The sequence below is a fragment of the Gouania willdenowi genome, chromosome 20 (genome assembly GCF_900634775.1).
Source record: "Gouania willdenowi chromosome 20, fGouWil2.1, whole genome shotgun sequence".
NCBI lineage: Eukaryota > Metazoa > Chordata > Actinopteri > Blenniiformes > Gobiesocidae > Gouania > Gouania willdenowi.
In genome coordinates, this window is record NC_041063.1 from 6,221,085 (window position 1) to 6,246,415 (window position 25,331).

General features: G+C 37.7%; 2 protein-coding genes across 3 annotated transcripts in view; both read left to right on the forward strand.

Moving 5' to 3' along the window:
* The window catches only part of arhgap29a (Rho GTPase activating protein 29a), a 63,298-nt gene extending 54,424 nt beyond the window's left edge, over positions 1-8,874 (forward strand). For both annotated transcript variants that reach the window (XM_028434661.1, XM_028434662.1), the window contains 6 exons: positions 1,313-1,501; positions 3,075-3,212; positions 4,003-4,244; positions 4,895-5,174; positions 6,211-6,316; positions 7,634-8,874. In XM_028434661.1, the coding sequence (XP_028290462.1) occupies positions 1,313-1,501; positions 3,075-3,212; positions 4,003-4,244; positions 4,895-5,174; positions 6,211-6,316; positions 7,634-8,460 (1,782 nt within the window). In that variant the 3' untranslated portion in view covers positions 8,461-8,874. The remainder of the gene's footprint in view (positions 1-1,312; positions 1,502-3,074; positions 3,213-4,002; positions 4,245-4,894; positions 5,175-6,210; positions 6,317-7,633) is intronic.
* Positions 8,875-12,397: 3,523 nt separating this feature from the next.
* The window catches only part of LOC114454579 (retinal-specific ATP-binding cassette transporter-like), a 93,924-nt gene continuing 80,990 nt past the window's right edge, over positions 12,398-25,331 (forward strand). The window contains 6 exon segments of the mRNA XM_028435134.1: positions 12,398-12,463; positions 14,352-14,445; positions 14,554-14,695; positions 15,610-15,749; positions 21,938-22,065; positions 23,140-23,337. Of these exon segments, the coding sequence (XP_028290935.1) occupies positions 12,398-12,463; positions 14,352-14,445; positions 14,554-14,695; positions 15,610-15,749; positions 21,938-22,065; positions 23,140-23,337 (768 nt within the window).

Genomic DNA, 25,331 nt, shown 5'->3' on the forward strand with positions numbered 1-25,331 from the left:
ATGTGAAAGTGGCCACGGAACTCTCTCCACAGAGAGTTCACCACTGGTGTTAGACTGGGAATCAGGCAGTGGAAACTAAAGACCTTTTGTTTTAATCCTGGACAGACTTTTCCATCGTCCCCATGTGCTCCCTCTGCAAATCATCACAAACAGTTTCACATCATCAAGTGCTTTCTACGTAGTTCTAGAGCATTATTCAAATCTGTGCACATACACAGCTCTTTTTTTAACATCATTGATTCAAAGAAAATAATAAAATAAATCCTCTGTAACGTCGCCATCTCAGCACTCTGAGTCGGGTTAGGTATACACTTTTAAATCATCCCACGGACAAATGAAAATTCTTTACATTTAAAGCGATTTTTGTCTTTACAGAAATGTAACATTATCTTTTTGATCTTATTCAATGAAAACAATATACCAGGCACAAATACAAAAAGGAATCCAAATACGCACACAATGTCAACAAAACACAATAACAACAAAATGTTTGTGTTTTGTTGACATTGTGTGCGTATTTCACTCAAAACAATGACAAAACTACAAAAATTGTATGAAAAAAATAGACAGAACCACAGAAAAATTCACAAAATGGCACATGAAACACGCAAAATGACAATTTGAATACACAAAATAACAAAAAAAATACCCAACACAACCCCAACAACACAGACCCTTTGTTGTTTCTCATGTTATTGCTCAGATTGGTCATTATTGATATGCTAGGGTCAGGTATACACTTCTAAATCATCCCACGGACCAATGAAAGTGAGTTTTTCATAGCAAATTAAATCACGATAAACTCTAAAGTAAGATTTGGTTTGGCGATAACAAAATACAACGAAAAGTTACTTAAAATATATGTGGGTGAAATTTTTAGGGACACATTTGGGATGATGTTGAAAATCATGGAATTTAAAGGTCAGTAGCTCCGTGTTTTGGAGTTTTGTGTATTTTTTTATTTTGGGTATTTTTGGAGTCATTTTATGTATTTCTGTTTTTATTTTGGGTATTTCATTATCATTTTATGTATTTCTGTTTTTATTTTGGGTATTTCATTATCATTTTATGTATTTCTGTTTTTATTTTGGGTATTTCATTATCATTTTATGTATTTCTGTTTTTATTTTGGGTATTTCGTAATCATTTTATTTAATTCTGTTTTTATTTTGGGTGTTTTTGGAGTCGTTTTATGTATTTTGGTTTTTATTTTAGGTATTTTGTTATCAGCATGTGTTTTTGGCGTTCTTTTAAGGTATCTTTGGTGTCGTTTTGTAGATTTATTTCAATAGATGTTTTCGTGTGTTGCCAGTGTTCGTTGGCTTGTCACAAGAAGTGTCTGGAAACTCTGGCCATCCAATGCGGTCATAAGAAACTCCAGGGGAGACTTCATCTGTTTGGCATCGAGTTCACACAGGCAGCAAAGAACAGCGCTGACGGGATTCCCTTCATCATCAGGAAATGCACGTCAGAGATAGAGAACAGAGCGCTCAACATCAAGGTATGATGATGGTTTGATCTCACACTGTTATTACGTCATTTCAACAAATGGTCCACGCACTTTGGTCTCAAAACGTCTAGAAATTTTTACCAATTGTTCTGTGATTATATAATAGTCATACTGTAAAGTTTTAGTTAGATCAGATGAATACTTTCTGAGATATGGACAAATTTGTCCATTTTTGCGCATCATTATTTTTTTTTCCATTTTCAGCTTCTAATATCTCAGGAACTACATCATATAGGAAAAATAAATATGGTGTAGTTATACAGCTCCACTTACTCTCTCAGAATATACAAAATATCTGCTATACATCCTCTCTGGTGGACATGCCAGCTCCTCTAAATAGTAAAAAAGTTTGTCAGGGAACATGTTTGGACCTTCAGTAAAAACTTAGCATTTGCCTCAGCTCCCTGTAATTTGATCAGCTTAGAGCTATGAACATAGACTGTTCACATCACTAATGATTAGTCATATATATGCATTGGTTCTTGGGTGACACGCTCTAGAAACATGAACATATACTTTTTTTTTTTTAAACTATTGTCATTGGCCCATAACTGCATGTGGGAATATAAGAAAAAAATCTGGTCTCTTTTTTTAATTTATAGTATCAATATTACTCTTTCTTGGGATATAAAACAATTTTTCTTCATTTTATTTTGGACCCAAACTTTAGGTTATTTCATCACTCGAGGATATTAAAAATCCTTTACATGAGGCCATTGTAGTTTTGCCTCTGTGTCATATTATCATTTATTGTTTATTAGTTTGTCACTAGTGACAAAAAAATAACAAACCACTGCATCAGAAAAACATCTATTGTTCAAAGCACAATATTTATTATGAACTTTTATGTTATTATTATAATTATGTTATGTTTTTTTCTTTTAGCACAAAAATCGACACATACCCCCCTCACTAAATTGTCCATATCAATGTTGATCTGATCCAACTGAAAAATTAAAGTGTGACTATTGAATAATCACAGTACAATTGGTAAAAAGTTTATGATTGTTTTTGAGACCGAAGTGCGTGTGATGTCCTGAAAATGTGTTAAAATGAGTCCTTAAAAAAGCATTCTGCTGCTTAAAAAAAATCTCTGATTAATGCTTTAAACTCCAAATATAAAGAATATTAAGTTTCAGTTTTCAGTTGAGAAAACTGTCATTCTTAATTAGACATTTTAGGTCATTTTTAATACATTTTTATTCTTAATTTTTTTGGGAGGATTTTTATTTTATTTTTTTTACATTTTTTGACTCAACTAAAAAACAAAAGGGGAAAAAAAGTAGTTTGGCTTGTGTTCATAAGTTCAACAACTACGTCAAATAATTTTGCAGACCAGATAATAATAAGGATACTGTACGATAAGAATGAGCTTTATTTGTTTCATAAAGGATACATTTAGTTTGTTGAAGGTGGAATACGATGATAAAATAATTCTATGAGAATAATTGTAAACAAAAATACACATAAATAAATATAGTATACTGTAAAATAATATATGTAGTGTAAATAATAGCATCCATTAGCTGGTTCAGTCTGAGCTGACTGTATTTGTTCTCTGAAGGGAATCTATCGTGTGAACGGAGCCAAGTCTCGTGTGGAGAAGCTGTGTCAGGTGTTTGAGAACGGGAAGGACCTGGTGGAGCTTTCTGACCTTTACCCCCATGACATCAGCAACGTGCTCAAACTCTACCTGAGACAGGTACAGGAACTCCTTTTTCTACATCAGCAGTTTTTTTTTTTTTTTTTTCAATTAATGCCCATTTTTTATTTTTTTTAATCTTTAACCTATTTTCATCACTTTTCTTTGTCATATTTTTGCTCATTTTAATGCATTTTTGCTACATTACTCCATTAAATTTCAGTGCCTTTTCTGCATATTTTTTTCCACTTTTCAGCACTTATAAACTCTTTCCACCTAATGTCACATATATTGACCAATTATTGTAACTTTTAACCTCTTTTCATCATATTTCATGCTTATTTTTGCCAATTTAACCACATTCACAATTTGTCATGACCATTATTTGCCAGTTTAAAGTAATTGTTCCATATTGACACTTTGAACCCTTTTTACCACTTTTTCTGTATGTCTTTGGCCAGACTAATTTGCAACTTTTTAACCAATTTCTGTGGTTTTTAAAATCTCATTTTATAACCTCTTCCACCATTTTTGGTCACTTTTAACCCATTTAATTTCTGATTAAAATAAGGATTTACATCTTTAAGATGACAATATACTATGGCCCAAATAATAGTAAATTTCCTGGATAACAGTGGTTTTTATTCAGATGAATAAATAAATGTGGTTATCACAGATTTATAGAACAATGGACCATTATTTTGCTGACTATCGATTGGAAATCTGTATTGTATATCACCATTTAAAAAAAAAAAACTTGAGATGAGTTTTGGTCCGTATCGCACAGCCCTACTTTGGTTTCTCCCTGTATGTGTTGAGTGTCTCTGTTTTTCCTGTTTTCTCCCTCCAGCTCCCAGAGCCTCTGATCATGTTCCGCTACTACAACGACTTCATCGGTTTGGCCAAAGAGAGTCAGAGGATCATCGTGGAGGAGCTGGAAGCTCTGCGTATCAACCCCAGCTCCAGCACTGTGAGGCCGACCCAGGTCAGCGTGGAGCTCAACAGAGCTCTGTTCAAGATCAAAGATCTACTGAGACATCTTCCATCAACGCATTACAAGACCCTGCAGTTCCTCATGGAGCACCTGCATCGGTAGGACACGCACAAAGCTCCAAACGTTAGCTCCAAACGTTAGCTCCAAACGTTAGCTCCAAACGTTAGCTCCAAACGTTAGCTCCAAACGTTAGCTCCAAACGTTAGCTCCAAACGTTAGCTCCAAACGTTAGCTCCAAACGTTAGCTCCAAACGTTAGCTCCAAACGTTAGCACCAAACGTTAGCACCAAACGTTAGCACCAAACGTTAGCACCAAACGTTAGCACCAAACGTTAGCACCAAACGTTAGCACCAAACGTTAGCTCCAAACGTTAGCACCAAACGTTTGCTCCAAACGTTTGCTCCAAACGTTTGCTCCAAACGTTTGCTCCAAACGTTAGCTCCAAACCTTAGGACAAAACGTTAGCTCCAAACGTTAGCTTAAAACACAAGCCTTAAATGTTAGCTTCAAACGTTAGCTTAAAACACAAGCCTTAAATGTTAGCTTCAAACGTTAGCCGAGTTGTTTGGAATTAAGCATTAGATCCTGTTGTTAGATCATGTTCAATCCCGATAAATTTCTGTCTTGGAGAAAGATCAGTGGAGTGTACGTGTGCGTGTGTGTTGACATTATCGGAGCACAAACACACAGAATGATCCAAACTGTTCTATGTCTGATTTTTTTCTTCCCTGTCTTTCCTCTCCTCAGGGTGTCCGAGCGCTCGGACGAGAACAAAATGACCGCCAGTAATCTGGGAATCATCTTTGGTCCTACACTGGTCAAACCCAGGCCAACGGACGCTGAGGTGTCCCTCTCGTCCCTGGTGGATTACCCATACCAGGCGCTCATCGTGGAGCTCCTCATCAGACACTACGAGATGGTGTTTGACACGCCCCTCAGCCCTGTGACCTCGCCCGCTCGCCTCACCCCCCAGGAGAAGGAGCAGAGGCTCAGCAGGCACTCTAGGTCGCTGGGAGACATTAAGGAGGTGAACGGCCAAAGAACTATTCCTGAACTTAGAGCTGGGCAATTTGTCAACATTCAAGATATATCGAGTTTTCTATTTTGGCGATATAGAAAATTACAATATCGTCTATATCGAGATGTATCTATATTGTTTTTTACTTGATTTTATTTATACAAGCACATAGTACAAATCACATCATAGACATATTCAATATTATTCATACAATAGAGTCAGGGTCCTTTACAGTTTTTCCATATTTCTGAGATATATACTGTATTTTATAGCTTATTTTGTATTAAAATACTCGTTATAGGAGTCTCTGCTTTTGCTATTTCTCAGAACAGCATGAAACGCGCAGTTAAACGGATTACTGAGTGTGTTCTATCCCAGACCAAAATTTACTGAATGAATAAAAAAAACACAACGTATACATAAAAATACACTAAAGGACAACAAATACACAGAAAAAAGCAAGAAAAACACACAGTTACTCCAAGAAATACACAAAATTAGTACAAAAATAAACAATTCAACAACAAAATTACACAGAATGACTTCAAAATATATTTTTTTCTATTTTGACCTGTAATGATGTAGTTTTATTTTATATTTTATTTTGTACTAAAATACTCATTTTAAGAGTCGCTGCTCTCTCTACTTCTCAGAACAGCATGAAAATCACAGTTAGGTAGATTTCTTAGTGCGTCCTAACTCAGACCTTCCCCTAAACAAGCCACGCTACAGAACTCACTCACACGTGCTGTCCCTTTATAGGAGAAAAATCCAAAAGTGGCACACATTGTTCAGCTGTTTGTAAATAAATGTGCCTGTGTAGCGTTTTACATCAGCAAATTTAACCCTGAATTGTCTTTTTGGTCAGACTTTATGGATTAAAAATCCAAATATTAATAATATTTAGATGTATATGGTACTTTATGTCACCATTTTGATGAAAAATATCAAGATTTGCGTTTAGGTTCATATTGCCCCTCCCTACCTGAACTCACCTGACAATGTTCATCCATTAAAGCTTGATTATGATTATTTTCCCTCACAGAGCTCCAAGGTGTACAAGAGACATTCCTCCACTACTCCTTCCTCGCAATCGTTGACTGAAGTTCATGAGAACATGTCGAGCTTCGATGGGAGCGACTTTGAACCTGGTCAGTGTTTTACAGTTTGAGTCAGGCTTGGGCTCAATTCTAATTGTTATGCGTAATTAATAATTCATTACAATTTTGACGTAATTACAATTTAAATTGTGAAAAAATCTGTTGCTGTTGTAATTGTAAGTGAATTGTAATTGAGTTTAGATAACTGACTTTGTATAGTATGGAAATACACATTTTAATTTCATTATAATTAAACACAAAACTGGGGAACCATGTTAAAATTCTATGTTTTACACTTACACATACGTATAGTTCATTATTAAAATGTTTCATATTAACTTTTCCCACTACCTGTCAGTTCTCTTGAGGAAAAAAGAAAATCTAGTGGTATACTGAGAGAAAAAAGGATCAGACGCCCACACCAAAAATATAATTACCAATATTTTTATTGATTAGGAAGCCTAACCAGGAAACCAAGCGATGAGAAACAAATTACATGATATTAATATTTTTAGTGTATTTTACAGTTATTTGAAAATATGGGTTAAAACTCACTCGTTATCATTAGAGATGCTAACAGGAAGCTAACACAAGAGGAAGGTTACGTTTTATGGGGTTATTTATTAAAGGTGATTAAATTTGAACTTAAGTAATTGAGAATGTCATTGTAATGGCTTTCTGAGGAAAAATAATAGTTGTATGTTTAATTGTAATTTGAAAAAATGTTGGTTACCGTAATCATAATTGAGTTGTAATTGAAGATGTAATTGTAATTGATCCCAACCCTGGTTTGAATCTTCGAAGTGTTGCTAATGCTGAACTTTTTGTTGATTTCTTGCTTCACAGGTGATAATTTTTTGTTGTTTCAAAATGTCCGTTGATCATTTTAAAATAAAAAAGTAAAACTCCTGATTTAGAAAAGTACTCAAAAAAGTACAAGTTCCCATAAAAGCAACTCAATTACTGTAAAGTGAGTATTTGGTGCTCAGTACTAAAAAACTACAATTCCCTAGAATTTGAAATAATCTAATTATCTGACTGTTATCATGTTATGTGTTAGTCAATGATAAACTTTATTTTTTTAAATGAAACTCAATCTCAAATGAAGGAGTAAGGCTAAAACCCTTCCTTTAAAAATTAGTTCTTTAAGTGCTTTTTAGAGTAATCTGCAGAGTCAAAGGAATGAATAAGGATACAGGTATGTGAAAATCTACCCCCGTAAGCAAAATAAAGTCAAGATTGTGAAGAAGAAGACAGTTATCTTAATTATCAATAGAAGCAACTTAATTACAGTAACATGAGTACTTGTAATCCATTACATTCACCTCTGCTAAAGCTCAACCTTCTGTTGTTTTTTTTTGTTTCCAGGTGATGAGTTGGACTCGGATCATATCAATGGGAATCCTTCGTTAAGACTATCTCACGTCCCAAAACCAAACACCAGAGTTCAACTCCGCCGACCTCGCAACAAACTCTCCTCCCGGCCAATCAGCTTGCCGGCTGAGCGGATACCTAGGCGGAGCCACATGAACGAGAACAACATGCGGAACTGCGTGGACCACGAGAACGCCAAAGGCGCCAGCTGTGACCAAACCATCGAGGAAGTGGACGAGACGGAGAATACGAAGCCGCGAGTCGGCACTCACTACCGCAGCACGTTCATCGACACGCAGACTCTACGAAGGACTTGGGACAAGCAGTACAAACATGACATTTCCAGGAGTGTGCGGACCGTGGCCAGTTCTCCCACTGGTAGTCCAGTGGGAGAGGTCACCAACCTTGGCGCCGTTTACCCCAACAGGGCTTTTACGGTCGCAGTGCGACCTAGCCGGACCTTAAGACGGGAGGACAACGTATCAGAGTTTGTGTCTGCAGCGACTGCCTTCAGGGCCCCCAGGACTCTGCGGCCCCCCCCAGGAACGTTCTACAAGCCCCCGTCAGGCAGCAAAGCCAAACCGCTGCAGAGCTCCTCCTCCACAGCGGCCCACAGCGCTGAGGAGGAGGACGAGGATGACGAGGAGGATGAGGAGGAGCTGGCCATTGAGATGGAGGTGTCGGTAGATGAGCCTCTGGAGGACGCCGCCATGTGCCGCTCCCCCAGCTCCAGCCCAGAGGAGCAGAACAAACCCGTGTACCAGAGGTTGAGGCCCAGGCGCCTCCAGGAGGTGGAGCATCGAGAGGCTCACTTTGTTTAGTCCAATCAAAACGAAGCATGAAAATGAACACAATGCACTTGTTTTCCTCTTCCTTCTACAAATCAAAGGCTCAACTTTCCTCTCCATCACCACGTGTAGCCTGGCAGATGTTTAAAAGATGTTCACTTCTGGAAGAAAGTATTATAATTTGTACATGGGGTTTTTTTTTAATATGCTGAATCTATTTTTAATGGGATTCCTGCTGGAAAACAAACGGTTCCCGCTCAAAATCAAGAAATCCAAGATGGCCGCCAGATGGCCAAAGAATTGAAGCATTTGCTTGGTTCATTTAAATATTAATCAGATATCTACACCAAAAGTTTGAGTCAGTTTAATCATTGTACATGTTGGCAAGCGCTGCAAAATAAATCAGATTAATATTTATGCATGCATCAGGATCACAATAGTTATAATCTTACCGAGAAATAAGTGAAAGGGGGATTTGGATCATATTTTTCATTTAAAAGGCTTTGTGGAAAACGACACCCTTTCCATGTGTAAAGCGTTGTGGTGGCCATCTAATGTCTGGCTCTGGATGCAATTTACAGTATTTTAAGCTATTTCATGGCAATCTTTGTCCCCAAAAACCTACATTTTGCCACAAAGGTCATGTTTCTACATCTAACAGAACCAAAGTTATGGTAAGATTGGAATTTGCAAATGTGGATGGCGGCCATCTTGGATCTTCCTCTGATCACAGTTTACGTATTTTAAGATGTTAATGAATTGCTTGACCCTGAAAACCTATAATTCACCACTGAGATCATGCTTCTATGTCAAATAAAACCAAAGTTATGACAAAATATCCAAGTTGGCAACACAGATGGTGGCCATCTTGGATTTCTTGGTTTTTGAGTGGGAACCATTGGTTTGCCAGCGTGGATCCCATTAAAATTAGATTCAGCATACTCAAATACACCCATGTACACATTTTCATGCTTTTTTCCAGAAGTGAACATCTTAGCCTAATATTATATTTAACATACCTGCCGGGTTACTGAGAACATTTACATTTTAAAATGTGCAATTTGTTTTTTTTTTACTCTTTATTTGTATACAGTTAGCACTGGTTCATTATTGTATTATGTATGTTTATATACCAAAAAAGAAGAAGAAGCTATGTTTGAATCCCTTGAAGGCGTCCACCTGTTTTTAAAACTGTACACTGACACTTCTGTTACACTGTCCTGAGTCAAAGCGCTGAGAGTGTAAACCAACCAGCCACTTGATCACGTTGCCTTCACATCTGCTCCAGCTGTTTGTGTCATTGATTGGAGAAGGTGCTGGAAACCTTCGTCATAGATTTGGAGAACGTATCAATGCTGCAGCAGATCTCTAGGCCACATTTCCACGATGCTAATGTCTCGTTTAACTAGAGTTTGTCTTTTGAATATAGATGTGAGCGCTACGTTGGCTTTGCACGGAACATATCGTTACATTTAAGAAACCAGTTTGACACCGGGAGGATCCGTCTGCAGGTAGTTGTGTAATGGAGAGAGATGTACGATACTGGGCTCACGATAATGATACAAGACGATATTTTTTGAAAAGGAAAAAGACCCAAAACATATCTGTTGGAAAAATAATTATGCTTTTATTTGACTTTAACTCTGGACATACTTACCGTACTCTGGGTGTAACCTTTTTAACTCAAGGGAATATAAAATAAAACCAATTGTTCCCATTTAAAGTGTAAAAAGTTTCACTCTACAAACGGAATGCAAAAATAAAATTAAAACCAAATTGTGACATTCTTCAAATATCTTCCTATCTGTGCATTTCTTCTTCAACAATATTAGCTAGTGGTGTTCATTGCCATGGTTCTGACAATACAATTCACAATTTGCATGTTACAATCCCCGTACTAAACGATACAATATATATTGCTTTATCAATAATTACAAATTTCACCCTTACAAGTACCAAACGGTATGAAATACAATTTATTTCATTTATTTTAAACTTGCAAGAACAAGTAAATGGTAATCAACTGTAATTCAAATACAAATATAAAAAATAAGTGGTATGTTTATCAAACTGACAAATTAAATTTTTCTAAAAAGTTAAACTTTTGCTTCAACAACAGATTCTGATTCTTTTAAGTTCTTAAATTCTCTAAATAAATAAAAAAATAACCACATACACTATAAAAGTGCCCAGTATGTTTTATAAAAATAAAATGAAATCAATTTCTCCCTAAAATGCAAAAAGCTAGAGACTTCAATGTTTTTTTTTCATTAAAAAACTGTTGAAAACATCAATTTGGACATTTTTTTGAATGATACGTTAATTGTGCGCGTCAACATTTTCTGCTAGTGATTGAAACCTTTGGACATTGACTTTGTCTTTGACATAGAAATGTAGAGCGAAGCGATGAGTGACAAGATAGTTTTACCCTCCGTTTGTTTGTCAGTCTGTCATTCATTTTGTCTGTTAGCAAGATAACTTGAAAAGTTAAAAAAAGAAAAAAAACATTTGTACAGATAAATATATATATATATATATCCCATTCATTTTCCCATCCACACTGTGGAACTTGTGATGATGTCATGGTTTATCTCAGAGTCAACAGCTCAATGTTACAGGTAGTCATGGTAACACAGCTCAATGTTGACAGGTAGTCATGAGTTTACCATGTTACTGTGACCGGAGCGTGTTAGCTGAGCTTGAGCTGCTTGGCGAAGGTCTGAGCTCTCCGAGTGCTTTTCTAATTATTATTACTATTAATAAACCTTTTCTGTTTAACCCCCTTTTGAAAAATGAAACATTTTCCAGGCCCACACATCACAAAATATAACCTGTAAGCAAAAAAAAATTAATTATTCTTCAAAATAACACGAAATGTGCAATCACATTTTTTTTTAGAATGGTAATGATTAAGTTCTCTGATTCTCAAAGCCCCCGTCGTGACATGCGCCCCCCTAGTTTGGGAACCACTGTGTTAAACCATATACTAAATGACTCAATTCAGTCGTTTCAACCCAAACGTTTTGCTTAAAAACACAAAAACTTGTGGTTGAAAATGTGATTTGTTGATCAGTAGTTATTAGTCGTGCACGTGTACCTATTGAAGTGGCTGGTCTGTTTACATCAACTTGGTTTTTCTCTGATTAGGCCATCTTATTTTGAAAAGCTTTGTAAAAATGTTACAGGATGATTTTAATATAATGTTTAAAAAAAAACTTTATTTGCCAAAGCTCTTTTTTTATTCTTCCATTTTTTTTTATTATTTTTTTTTTTTTTTTGCGACTCACGGTCGTTCGTTCCCATTAATCTGCACCTCACATCTTTGTGTAAGTAATAAAAACATTGGTCATTTATTTAAACAGTGTCTGATTTTCTTTGTGTGAACAGGTACATTTACACACACACACACACACACACACAGATTTTTGTAACTTATTAAAGTGTATCTGAGAACTTCTACGTTTGTGATCATGAAATGATTCCTTCATCAGAAAGGATTACTAGTGGAGGAGGGATTACTGGTCCATAGTGAAGTATTCCAGGTCCAGGTGGTTATAGGTCGTGGAGCAGAAGCTTTAGCATTCCTCCAACACTCGGAAAAGAAGATTAAATCAATCTTCTTAACTATTCACGAGGTCTGAGCGGCGTTTCTCAGCCATAAGAAGCAGACGGGACGACTGCTGACTTTGCTTTAATTTCTGGTGATTAATCTAAGGAGCAGGAGGTGAGTTGTGATTACCCTTCACTATGATCTTTATTATTCAGATGATTCTATTAAAGGTGTGAAAAGATACACGGTTATCGTTGGATTTCTGTCACCAAATGTCCCATCATCTACTTTGAAGGGTTGATTTTGTGTCTTTGGGATTGTTGAACATTATTGAGCATTGGTTGAATTATGCAGGTTTGTTGTGTGGACTAAACCCCCCATCCCCCCTCTCTGTGGGGGTGAAAAGAAGACGCCAGCACCATGGGGGCTCAGCAACAGATCCGACTATTGCTGTGGAAGAACTGGACCATCAGAAGGAGGCAGCGGGTGAAGTCCTCTTTACTATTAAATGCACAAAACTCTCACTTTAACTTCTATATTAATTATTTATCAGCAGATAATGTACAATAGTCAATAATAAAAAAAACAAACATTTCTGTTCTGTTAACTGTGTTAGTCAATCAAATCAAGTTTTATTTCTAAAGAACTTTACAACAACCAAAGTTGACCATCTTTGATGTCACGTAAGTCATTGGCAACGAGTTCCAGAGTTTTGGACCGACCACCCCAAAAGCACGATCGCCCCAATGTTTGTAACGTGACCTGGGGCACCTCGAGCAGGTGGTGTTGGGCAGAACGTAGGGCTCTGCTGGGTTGGTTAGGGGTCAAAGTCTCACATAAATATGCAGGTGTGAGGCCGTGGATGGAACTGAAAACAAAAAGCAAAAATTTGTAGTGGATTCTGAAAAGAACCGGGAGCCAATGCAGGGCGTAAAGGACAGGTGTGATATGGTCATGTTTGCGAGAGTTGGCGAGGAGCCGGGCAGCAGCATTTTGCACAAGCTGTAATCTGTGTATGGAGGTCTGATTGAGTCCAAAATACAGTGAATTACAGTAATCCAATCGTGAGCTGATGAATGCATGAATAGTTTTTTCCAGGTCGGAGCGGCTGAGAAGAAGCTTCACTTTTGCGAGAAGGCAAAGCTGGAAAAAGTTTTCCTTAACTACAGAATTAATTTGCTTGTGAAAGCTCAGGTTTGTGTCCAAATTTACACCAAGGTTTCTGATGACAGTGTGGGGGACGAGAGACTGGAGACCAGGAACAGGACTAAAGGAGTCATTAAATCAAATTCATTTTTATTTCATTGGTTTGTTTAACAGGGACAGTGTACTGTACATTAATATCAGTACTGAAAGATTTAGCCAAAATGCTATTGTCTCATCTGTTTATCTGTTTTCTCCATTGAGACTAGTAACAAATAAAAGATCTTTGTCTTGTGTTATTGGAGAGTTTTCTGATGTTTTAGAGACATAAAAGCACGTATCACTCACTGCTGTGAGGACAGTAAGAGGCTCACACACAGTCCATCTGATTAGAGCAGATACACTCCACACTGCAAATGAATTGTGTCTGTTCTCTTCATATTGGATAATGTTTTTTTTTAGTTTTCAAAGCTATTTATTCCGTCTGTTATCTCTTTCTGACTCACTATGTGGGGCAGACTACGAGCTGACTGAAAGCTGACTGCGCACAGTCCGCCGCACATAACGAGTCAGAGGGACCTCTGTCAGTCCGTTCCTCCTGAACACGTCTGTGCCTTTATTCTGTTGCTTCTCCACCTCGGTCTTCCTTTTTCCTCCTGCTTTGCCATGTGAACGCTGTGCCAAAAGCCGTGTTAGGATTTTCCCTATTCTCAGATCGTGAATGCGCATTGACTTTTGATGACAATAGTAATGCTAAAAACAGCTCTTACAGTTTACATACTGCAGCTTTAACTCCCCTTTTTGTGAGGGTAACTCCTCACTGATGTGAAATGAATCTTTCTCAAACTAGGGTATGTGGACTCGTGAAGGTCTGCAAGCCAAAGATTCAGGGTTTGTCAATTGATCTCAAATAAATGAATTTAGATTGTGGCGCATCGTTAATAAATGCACAACTAAATAACCGCTGGAACGTTCCTCTCACGGGAGTTTTTGTTGATTAAAAACTTGAACACAATCCTACAGCAAATGTTTTAAGAATTCCTCACTTTTGTAAACTATTGATCACCTGTGAGACAAATATAGTTCTAAAGATGAAAATAAATATCTACTGTATGTGATTTTACCCCTTTAAAAAAACAACCTATTTTAAAATAACTAACAAAATGCGAGTGTGAACTTAATACAGATGATTAAAATTTAATGTATACATTGACAAATTCTCCTGTTCTAGGTTCGCTTTTTAATCGAGCTCATGTGGCCCGTCCTGCTGTTTATGGGTCTGGTTTGGTTGAGACGAGTGAATCCGCTTTACCAACAACATGAATGTGAGCAAAATGACTCTCACACTGTAAAACGTGTTGACTTCCTGCACAGAAAACCAAAATATTGCATAAATGAATTAATTGAGTGATGCACTTCCTCCTGGAACTCAGGTCACTTCCCAAACAAAGCCATGCCTTCAGCTGGAATCTTACCTTGGATTCAGGGAATCTTCTGTAACGCCAACAACCCGTGTTTCCAACACTCCACCAGAGGTGAATCTCCTGGCCTGGTGTCAAACTACAACAACTCTGTGTAAGAAATATAACAAAACTTCGCTCCCCATGGGACGCCGATTGTAAAGTTGCATGTGCTGAAATAAACGGCAGCTTTTTGCAACATTTAGCAACAAACCACGTTTAAAGAACGCATGTGATTTTTTTTTTTAAATGTTGATTTAGACCAAATTTACAGCAATAATTGTGAAATTTGTGATATTTTTTTTCTCGTAAAAATATGTCAATGTTAAATTTAAATGTTATATCTAAATCTTAAATATTAAATCTAAATCTGAATGTTACATTTAAACAAATGTTAAAGCCATATCTAAATTTTAAATGTTAAATCTAAATCTTAAATATTAAATCTAAATCGGAATGTTACATTTAAACAAATGTTAAAGCTATGTCTAAATCTTAAATGTTAAATCTAAATCTTGAATATTAAATCTAAATCTAAATGTTACGTTTAAACATAAATGGTAAATCTAAATCTTAAATGTTAAATCTGACTCTTAAACATTCAATCTAAATCTAAATGTTAAATTTAAACATAAATGTTTAATCTGAATCTAAATGTTAAATCTATATCTAACTGTTAAATCTTTATCTAAATGGTAAATTTGCATATTAACTAAATATTTACTTTCATCCGTGACATTTAGATTTAACATTTGTATTTAACATTTTTATTTAATATTGACATATTTTTACAGGAGAAAAAATCACAAATTTCACAAATATTGCTGTAAATCTAATCAAAAGTAACATAGAAAATTCACGTACATTTTTAAAAGTGGTTTGTTACTAAATGTTGCAAACAGTAGCGTTTCATTTTAGCATGCGTAACTTTACAATCTGTGCCCCATAGCTTCCACACTTATTTGCTGAATTAAAAAACCTAAATCGACTGTATGTTGTACAAACGACATCATGTTCTTGCTTTCGTAGATTGGCTCGACTTTATTCGGACTTCCAGGATCTTCTTTCTGGCGATGACGAGCATCTGGAGCTTCCTCGTCTGTGGAAAGAGCTAAACGTTATGGCTAACTTCATGGACACTCTGCGTAACCATCCTGAACAGTTCTCTGGTTAGTGCAGATGTCTTTAGTCTCATTCTTGTGGCTCATTATTCCATGATATTTAAACGAATGTCTCAAAAAATTCTGAAATTTTTACCAGTTGTTCCGTAATTAGTCAATCATCACACTGTAAATTTTTAGTTTGATCAGATGAATGCTTTTTGAGATATGGACAGTTTAGTGAGGGGGGTGTGTGTCTATTTTGCTCGTCCTTATTTTTCTTCCATTTTCAGTTTCCAATATCGCAGGAACTACATCATATAGTAAAGGTAAATATGGTGTAGTAATACAGCTCCACCTACTCTTTGAGAATATACAAAAATATCTGCTATACATCCTATCTGGTTGACATCAGCTCCCTGTAATTAGATCAGCTTAGAGCTATGAACATAGACTGTTCACATCACTAATAATTAGTCACATATATGCATTGGTTCTTGGGTGACACGCTCTGGAAATATGAACAATATACTTTTTTTTTTTTTACTATTTTAATTTGCTCATAACTGCATGTGGGAATGTAAGAAAAAAAATCTGATGTCTGTTTTTTTCATATTGGACCCCAACTTTGGGTTATTTCACCACTCGCCAATATTCAAAATCTTTACATGAGGCCATTGTAGTTTTGCCTCTGTGTCTTATAATCATTTATTGTTTATTAGTTTTTCATTAGTAACATAAAAAATATCAAAACCATAGCATCAGAAAAACAATATATATATATATATATATATATATATATATATATATATATATATATATATATATATATATATATATATATATATATATATATATATATATATATATATACGCACAAAAATCAACATATACCCCCCTCACTAAATTGTCTATATCTCAAAAAGTATTCATCCCATTAAACAAAAAATTTACAGTGTGCCTATTCAATAAGCATGAAGCAATTGGTAAAAAAAAATCTGATTTTTTTTTTACATTAAAGTGCATGGAATGTCCTGAAAATGTGTTGAAATGACATAATTCAACTGGGAAAACTGGTATTCTCAATTAGACATTTGGTAATTCTTTTTTTTTTATTAATGTCAATTAGTAATTACACATTTATTTTGAAGTTTATTTATTTATTTATTACATATTTCTTAAAAAAAACTAAATAAAAAACTTATAACATAAGTTTAACAACAAAACCTATACTTACTTTTTTCAATAATCCATAACTGCATATGGGAATGTAAGAAACAATCTGATCTCTGTTTTAATTTACAGTATAAAGGTTATTCTTTCTTGGGATAGAAAACAATTTTACTTTCTTTTTTCTTTTATGTCTTCATTTTTATTTTGGACCCCAACTTTGAGTTTTTTTGTTATTTCACCTCTCGCGAATATTGAAATTCCTTTACATTTGTCTATTTGTACGGTTGCGGTACGGACAACCCCCGGTGCTGTTAGTACTATTACGTTTTAGGGTTAGGATTAGAGTTAGGATTAGAGTTAGGATTAGAGTTAGGATTAGAGTTAGGATTAGAGTTAGGATTAGAGTTAGGTTTAGAGTTAGGAGTTTGGTTTAGGTTTAGAGTTAGGATTAGAGTTTAGGATTAGAGTTAGGTTTAGAGTTAGGCTTTAGAGTTAGGATTTTGGTTTAGGTTAGGATTAGAGTTAGGCTTAGAGTTAGGTTCGAGTTAGGCTTCGCGTTCGGCTTTTGGTTAGGTTTCGCGTTCGGCTTCGCGTTCGGCTTCGCGTTCGGCTTCGCGTTCGCGTTTCGCGTTAGGCTTTTGGTTCGGTTTCGCGTTCGGCTTCGCGTTCGGCTTCGCGTTCGGTTTCGCGTTCGGTTTCGCGTTCGGCTTCGCGTTCGGCTTTTGGGTTCGGTTTCGCGTTCGGCTTCGCGTTCGGCTTCGCGTTCGGCTTCGCGTTCGGTTTCGCGTTCGGGTTTCGCGTTCGGCATTCGCGTTCGGTTCGCGTTCGGCTTCGCGTTCGGCTTTTGGTTCGGTTTCGCGTTCGGCTTCGGGTTCGGTTTCGCGTTCGGCTTCGGGTTCGGTTTCGCGTTCGGCTTCGCGTTCGGCTTCGGGTTTGGTTTCGCGTTCGGTTTCGCGTTCGGCTTCGCGTTCGGTTTCGCGTTCGGCTTCGCGTTCGGCTTCGGGTTCGGTTTCGCGTTCGGCTTCGGGTTCTCGGTTCGGTTCGGGTTCGGCTTCGCGTTCGGCTTCGCGTTCGGCTTCGCGTTCGGTTCGGGTTCGGTTTCGCGTTCGGCTTCGCGTTCGGTTTTCGCGTGTCGGTTTCGCGTTCGGCTTCGCGTTCGGCTTTTGGTTAGGTTTCGCGTTCGGCTTCGCGTTCGGCTTCGCGTTCGGCTTCGCGTTCGGTTTCGCGTTCGGCTTTTGGTTCGGTTTCCGTTCGGCTTCGCGTTCGGCTTCGCGTTCGGTTTTCGCGTTCGGTTTCGCGTTCGGTTTCGCGTTCTGCTTCGCGTTCGGCTTTTGGTTCGTTTCGCGTTCGGCTTCGCGTTCGGCTATCGCGTTCGGCTTCCGTTCGGCTTCGCGTTCGGTTTTCGCGTTCGGTTCGCGTTCGAGCTTCGCGTTCGGTATTCGCGTTCGGCTTCGCGTCCGGCTTTTGGTTCGGTTTCGCGTTCGGCTCGGGTTCGTTTCGCGTTCGGCTTCGGGTTCGGTTTCGCGTTCGGCTTCGCGTTCGGCTTCGCGTTCGGTTTCGCGTTCGGCTTCGCGTTCGGCTTCGGGTCGGTTTCGCGTTCGCTTCGGGTTCGGTTTCGCGTTCGGCTTCGCGTTCGGTTTCGGGTTCGGCTTCGCGTTCGGCTTCGCGTTCGGCTTCGCGTTCGGTTTCGGGTTCGGTTTCGCGTTCGGCTTCGCGTTCGGCTTCGGGTTTAGGTTTCGCGTTCGGCCTTCGCGTTCGGCTTTTGGTTCGGTTTCGCGTTCGGCTTCGCGTTCGGCTTCGGGTTCGGTTTCGCGTTAGGCTTTTGGTTCTCTTTCTCGCTTCCTCCCCCCTGCCCGCGATCCTTCACCACTCCAGTTTAGTGTAGGGATGAACCAGCCAATGCACGGTCAACACCAGGTACCATTCTCCAAGATCAGTCAGTGCCTTGATGTGATAAAGATGTGCACGTCTCCCCTCTTTCCCTTCTCTCCCTCCTTTTTCTCATCCTCCTTTTCCTCTTTTTTTCCACTCCTACCTTTTTCGTACCAACTCCGTATAATTCTCCACATAAAACCAAATGGGAGTGACAAGGGCTGTGTCTGGGATTAAGGTTAGGTTATCTTTCTCGATTCATAGTGCTAGGGTTAGGGTAAGGTTTAGTCTTAGTCAGGTGACCTAAAATGGTCAATGACTGATCTATCATGTGACCTAAACTGGCCAAATAGGGGCGCTGTGTACGGATAGAATGTCAGTATATTGATGCGGCAACCGTACGTATAGCCACTGCTTTTCACTGTTTTTTTTTTGTTATTTCACCACTCGCGAATATTGAAATTCCTTTACATTAGGACATTGTTGCTTTCCTCTGTGTTATAATCATTGTTTATTAGTTTCTCACTAGTCATTTGTTGAAATGACTAACGATCATTAACCCAGTAAAAAAAAAAAAAGAAAGTCAGGGAGAGAGTATTTTCTGTTTTTGGTCATACATGAACAGATCTATTGTAGAATCTGTCCAGGTCACTTTCCTCTCAGTGGTGTAATGAGATTATATCACACAGCTTTAATACGTGATCATAATGTAAGTGGCCAAGTTTTACCATCACCGTCTTGTTTGTTTGGTGGGAAAGTATAATTTATGAGCTCCTCTTCTGCTCCTTTGACTCCTCTCTCAGAGGACCGTGCACTACTCATACAGTATACACATTAATATACATGTGCTATGTTCATGCACTGGCAGAAATAATCTGTTAGCATGGGAGAGGAATGGAGCTGAGTGCATTCCAGCCTGAGAAGGACCTTGTCTGGCCATCATCACAGAGGAACACAGTGATGGTCTCACAGAGAGAACAGAGAGACGTTCTACATTCCACTGCAGTTCCCATGAGTCTCTGGAGAGAACGCTCAATGTGGTGGAGACTTAAATCATATAACTCATGATTTTAGCTTCTGGCTGGTTATTTTTAGCCTTAATATTGTAACATCTGGACACAAGGTCCATGGGATTGAGTGATGTAGATGTTTGAGGTTTTACTGTTCGATCACAGTGATACGATGAATTAACAAACATGTATGAAACTCAAGGCCCGGGGGCCAAATCCGGCCCATTGGAGCATCAAATTTGGCCCACTGGAGAAAGTGAAAATGATAGAAAAAACCTGAATCATAGTGTGAAGGAGGGGCTCAGTTTTTTCCCAGTGCATTTTTAGAGTTGATCTGTTGGAAAAAACCTCCCCTCAAAATTCTACGCTGCCTTTAGACGTAAATGGTTGTCATCTTGGGGACCTGAATGCGCATGCGCAAACACATAAAAACACACTATGGGAACAGAGGCAGAGCAGTAACGTGCCTTTGAGAGGGGGCGTGGCCTCCTCCTGCCTGACAGCGGCGTGAGACGGCAGCCGTTCCAAGAAATAGCGCTGTTTAGTAATTTGGGCTATGAAACGCACAAAATGCTTTCAAACTTATAGGTACTGTAGGCTATTGGAAAAGGAAAAATTAATTATTTATAATTATATTATAATTAAAACAAATAATCTAAATATCAATTCACCCTTGGGTAGGCACTGCCTACCTTGCCTACCCTGACTACATGTCACTGTTTAAAGTGTGGATCCTGTTGGGACTGATATCTGTCACTTATTGCTTGGATATTGTCGGTTTCTTACATATTTTGTATTTTATGTATATATACAAGTGTAAACTAGGGAACAATAATGTTGAAATGTTGAAATCTGTGGCCTTCTTGAGATCAACTGCTCCGAATTTGGCACCTGAACTAAAATGAGTTTGACACCCCTGAGTTAAAGTCAACACATTAGCATGATTTTACTAAAAACAACTTTTATAAATGAACTATTTTATGGTGCATAGCATGAAAAATCCTAATGTAACAAAAAAATATATATATTTCTTTTTCAAATAGTGACTCAGAGTTAGATATCACTTTATTGCAAGGCATTATTTGGACCTCTGATTTTCCAAAATGAATGGAAACAATGGAATCCACCCTCTGAAACTGAAAAACCAATCTATACGGAAGAAAATTTTAAATTGGGGTTCATAAATGACACAAATATGCCTCACATGGATACTTTAGGATGATATCATGTATTTACACGCTATTTTTCACCAGGAAATGGGTGATTGGATGTCTCGAAAGTGTGACAAATGGACAAAAATGTTGAATTCCGCCAATAATCCCGACCCTAAGATCTCTTGCTATGTGTAATAACAATAATTAATAACAGTAGTAATACTATTAACTCTATCTAGCTTGTTTAGTGTTATTTCAGGAAGTTTAATAGTCACTAAGAAGATAAACAGGAAAAAACATGAAACAAATGAAATGGAAAAGTGCAACTTGACGAAAAAATTAAAACCAAAAATCAGATACCCTACAATTTTTTTTTAATGAAACGGGACAAAATTCTGTGTCCTGTTTTTTACCATAAAGGTTTAGTAAGTTTTGGTTCAAGGTCCACTGTTGAAGTCTTGGTCCAAAGCAAAGACTTTTCTTTCCTCAACCTGACTCTTCATCTTCAAATGTTCTTTAATAATTCTCCAATGTCAGTAAAACATTTTCTACTTGTATTCAAGCCTCTAAAGCCTGGTTTTCAATGACCGTGTCATTTTGAAGGTTCATCATTAGACAAAGCTTGTATTCAGGCCAAAATCACACTGTCACAACCAAACAAACTTTATTCATGTCTTTTCTTTCGTCAACCTGACTCTCAATCGTCAAATTTTTTTCATATCTCTGAGTCAGTAAAACATTTTCAACTTGATCCCAGGTCTCTAAAGCCTGGTTTTCAATGACCGTGTCATTTTGTGTCACACTGTCACACTGTCACAACCAAACAAACTTTATTCATGTGCTGACAGGCCACAGGAAGTAATCAGTCACAGCAAAGGCGGGAAGTTTTTCTTTGTTTTTTTAAGATTTCAGATTTGTTCCGGCTTGTCTAATGCATGTGTCATTACTACGCATCGAGATTTGTGTAAGCTTTACAAGGGAATCTAGCCTTACATTTGCATTCCCACTTATTTCCCTCTCAGTATGAGATGTGTGTGTCTTGGTGCAGGCCGAGGATTAAAAGTGGAGGCTCTCCTGAAAGACCATGAGACTTTGACGTCATTCCTGCTTAGAGACATTCCTCTGACAGAGTCTGTTGTCTATCATCTGGTTAATGCCCAAATCAGGCCTGAACAGGTAATGCAGACAGTCACTCAAACACACACACACTGAACAAACATACACTGTGCAACGTGCTCCTGGTAATAAATCAGAATTAATTAATTAATTAATTAATTAATCTGGAGTCTGGATTTTCAGAATAAAAAGATCTGAATTCCCTCAAAAAAACACAGTTTGTGGCAATAAAATTAAGGCACAGCCATTAATTTGTAATAAAACATGATTAATCTAAAACAGTGTTTCTCAAATGGGGGTACGTGTACCTCTAGGGGTACGTGATGGCACCACACTACTTGAGAGAGAAAGAAAAAAAATTTTACAAATGAAAGCATTCAAGTATGGGGTTTTATAATGTTTAATTTTTAATTAAAAATGATAATCTAAATTTTGCTAGTATATTATATTATTATTATTATTATTATTATTATTATTATTATTATTATATTAGAGAAAAATATACTGAATAATAAAAAAAGATAGACAGACATCAGCAAAGTACACAAAATGGCACCAATAACACACGCCCTAGAGAGAAAAATACTTATTACCAGCAACACACAAAACGGCAACAAAGACAAGTTAAATGAGAGAAAAATACGCAAGATCACTACAAAATACACAAAAATAACAGAGAAACATATAAAATGAAATAAGAAACAACCAAACAACACCGAAACCGCACACACTGAGAAAGAATCATTTAAATGATATTAATAACACTCAAAAACGACAACAAAAACTCAAATTACTGAATAATAAAAAGAACAAACAACAACAAAACACACAAAATGACACAGAAACCACACAATGATGATAGAAATGATCTTGATTAGAACATGAACTGAAAAAACAAGAGTCATTGTTGGTCCCACATCAGGAGGGAGATGATTGGAAATCTTAAAAACTGTCAAAATAAATCCATCCAGGAGGCACTTAATGCTGTTTCATTCACTTATTTACAAAATGAGATTGATTAAAATGTGTGTTATCGCTCATTAATTCCTTCATCATGATCTATAGTTGTTTTTCACAGAATTCTGAGCACTGATCTAAAGTAATCTCTCTATATTTTCTGTCCGTCCTCCTCAGTTTGCCTTTGGGGTCCCTGACCTCCATCTGAAGGACATCGCCTGTAGCGTGGACCTGCTCGAGCGCTTCCTCATCTTTCCCAGTCCCAGAGGACTCCAGACCGTACGCAGTGCCATTTGCATCTTAACTCCACAGCGACTGCAGATAATCGAGGACAGATTCTACGCCAACGTCGACTTTTTCAAACTCTTCGGACTGGTCAGTGTTTGTTTAGAGGCTGTTGTGTTGTCAGACATCTTTTCCCCCCATTTGTCAAAAAACTGTGGGGCCTAAACCTACGACTACATCTGTGTTAAAAATGTCACACTAACATACAGTACGACTCCTACTTAGTCTGATGTTAAAATGAGTATGTAGTGCATTCACATTAGTTCAGGGGCCAAATATGGACCAGGATGATCTTAAGTGGGCCACAGATTTTATGTTGGGCAACAATTTTAAGCATTGTGCCCTAGTTTTTAATATCAGCCGGATGTTCTCTTCAAAAAATTTTAATTATGTAACCAATTTTTGTGGAATTTACAGGAATTTATTTATGAGAAATTGCAAGATCTGTGGAGAAATTGGGAGTACTTTCCACAATTTGCAATTAAAAATGACTGCATTCATGTGACATAAACAAAGGAAAACTGCAAGGCCCCCAGTAGTGTTTTGTTAAACTGGTGAATTTGAGATTTCTACAAATGGAATATTTGTTAATTTACGCAATCATTTATGTTTTCTGTCATTTTTACTGTCTCCTACGGGCCAAATTGGATGCTCTAAAGGGCCGGATTTGGTCCCCGGTCCTTGAGTTTGACACTTGTGCATTAGATAGTATGAAAAGTTTGACTATGCGAGAAATAATGGATTTATATTACATGGGGACATTTTTTAAGTATGCACGGTGGGCACACTAGTCATCCTCAACCGTCCCATGATGCATTGCGAGTGGGATGTAAAATGGCCTGGGACCGGCTTCAAGCTAAAAGTTAAACCTCCCCTTTTCAAAATAAAAGCATCTCTTTTCTTTTTTTTTTACAACTATTTTCTAAATAAGGCTCTTATGTTGAAGTTAACCATACGTTTCGTCAGTAGCATAATGGAGGGTCTCCGAAAATTTCCAAAATGAGTTTTACGGATCAAATGAGCACATGTTGATATTCTACTTGGTCACTTAAAATGTTTTTAGGACTTTCAAAATAAAGGTGGAGAATCAACAGAGATATTTAGCCTCAGTGTGATTCAGGTGCAAATGCAACTGATAATGAGTTTGGCTGTGTTTTCTGCTGCAACACTTGTTGTTGATTGAGGCATTCGTCATAAGCCGGTAATTCCAACTTCTTGTGGTTAAACTGCCTTCATGTCAGACCCAGATCAAGCTGGCACAGGCCTATTGTCTGCCAGGCAGCCTCATAAACACTAGACAGTGAATACACAGCTGTTAGTTTGTTTGTTGCATCAGTAACACATTTAGGTTTCCAGGAAAGTGCAGTGGAAACTGAACAAAGCAGATGTAACAGGAGTGAAACTCAGGAAATAGTTCCTTTGACACATGTGGGAAAAAGTCAACTTTAGTTCCAGTAAAATGGTCGCACAAAGAATACAGTAGTAATGGGAATGCCTCTCACACTGCTTGGTCTGGCTGTCCAGTGTTCCAGACGAGTCTCTCAAAATATGTGACAATGACACAAAACTTTTCAAACTTGGAAACCACCCAAACCGTGAGGGAAGTGTTGGAATAACTTCCATTCCAAACACATTGAGGTTGAAAGTTGTGTCGCTCAGCACAAAAAGAATGTGGAAATCGTAGTGACACCCATGAAAATTGAAACTAATAATTTCATACTTTATTTTGTACCTCCAAAAGTCATTATCAATCCAACTGCTTTCTGCCATATAAGAGATGAAGGCTAATTCGTCACCTCGCTACACCTGCAACACACACACAGAGCCGTTCCCTGAACCGCCCTCCCTCGTCTCCCTCTCCAACTGAGTTATTGCACATACCTGCAGAAATTAAAGGGTTAATAGAATTTGGGCTCGTTAGATTAAGTCAGGCCTCAGTCACACCCTATTTTCAATAAAAATGCAAAGGCTGCAGAGCTAATACCAGCAGGAACGAGCTTTCTGCTCCAAGGACACAATCAACTGTTTATATGTGCTTTTCTTTAGACCAGTGTTTCCCAACCAGGGGTACGCGTACCCCTAGG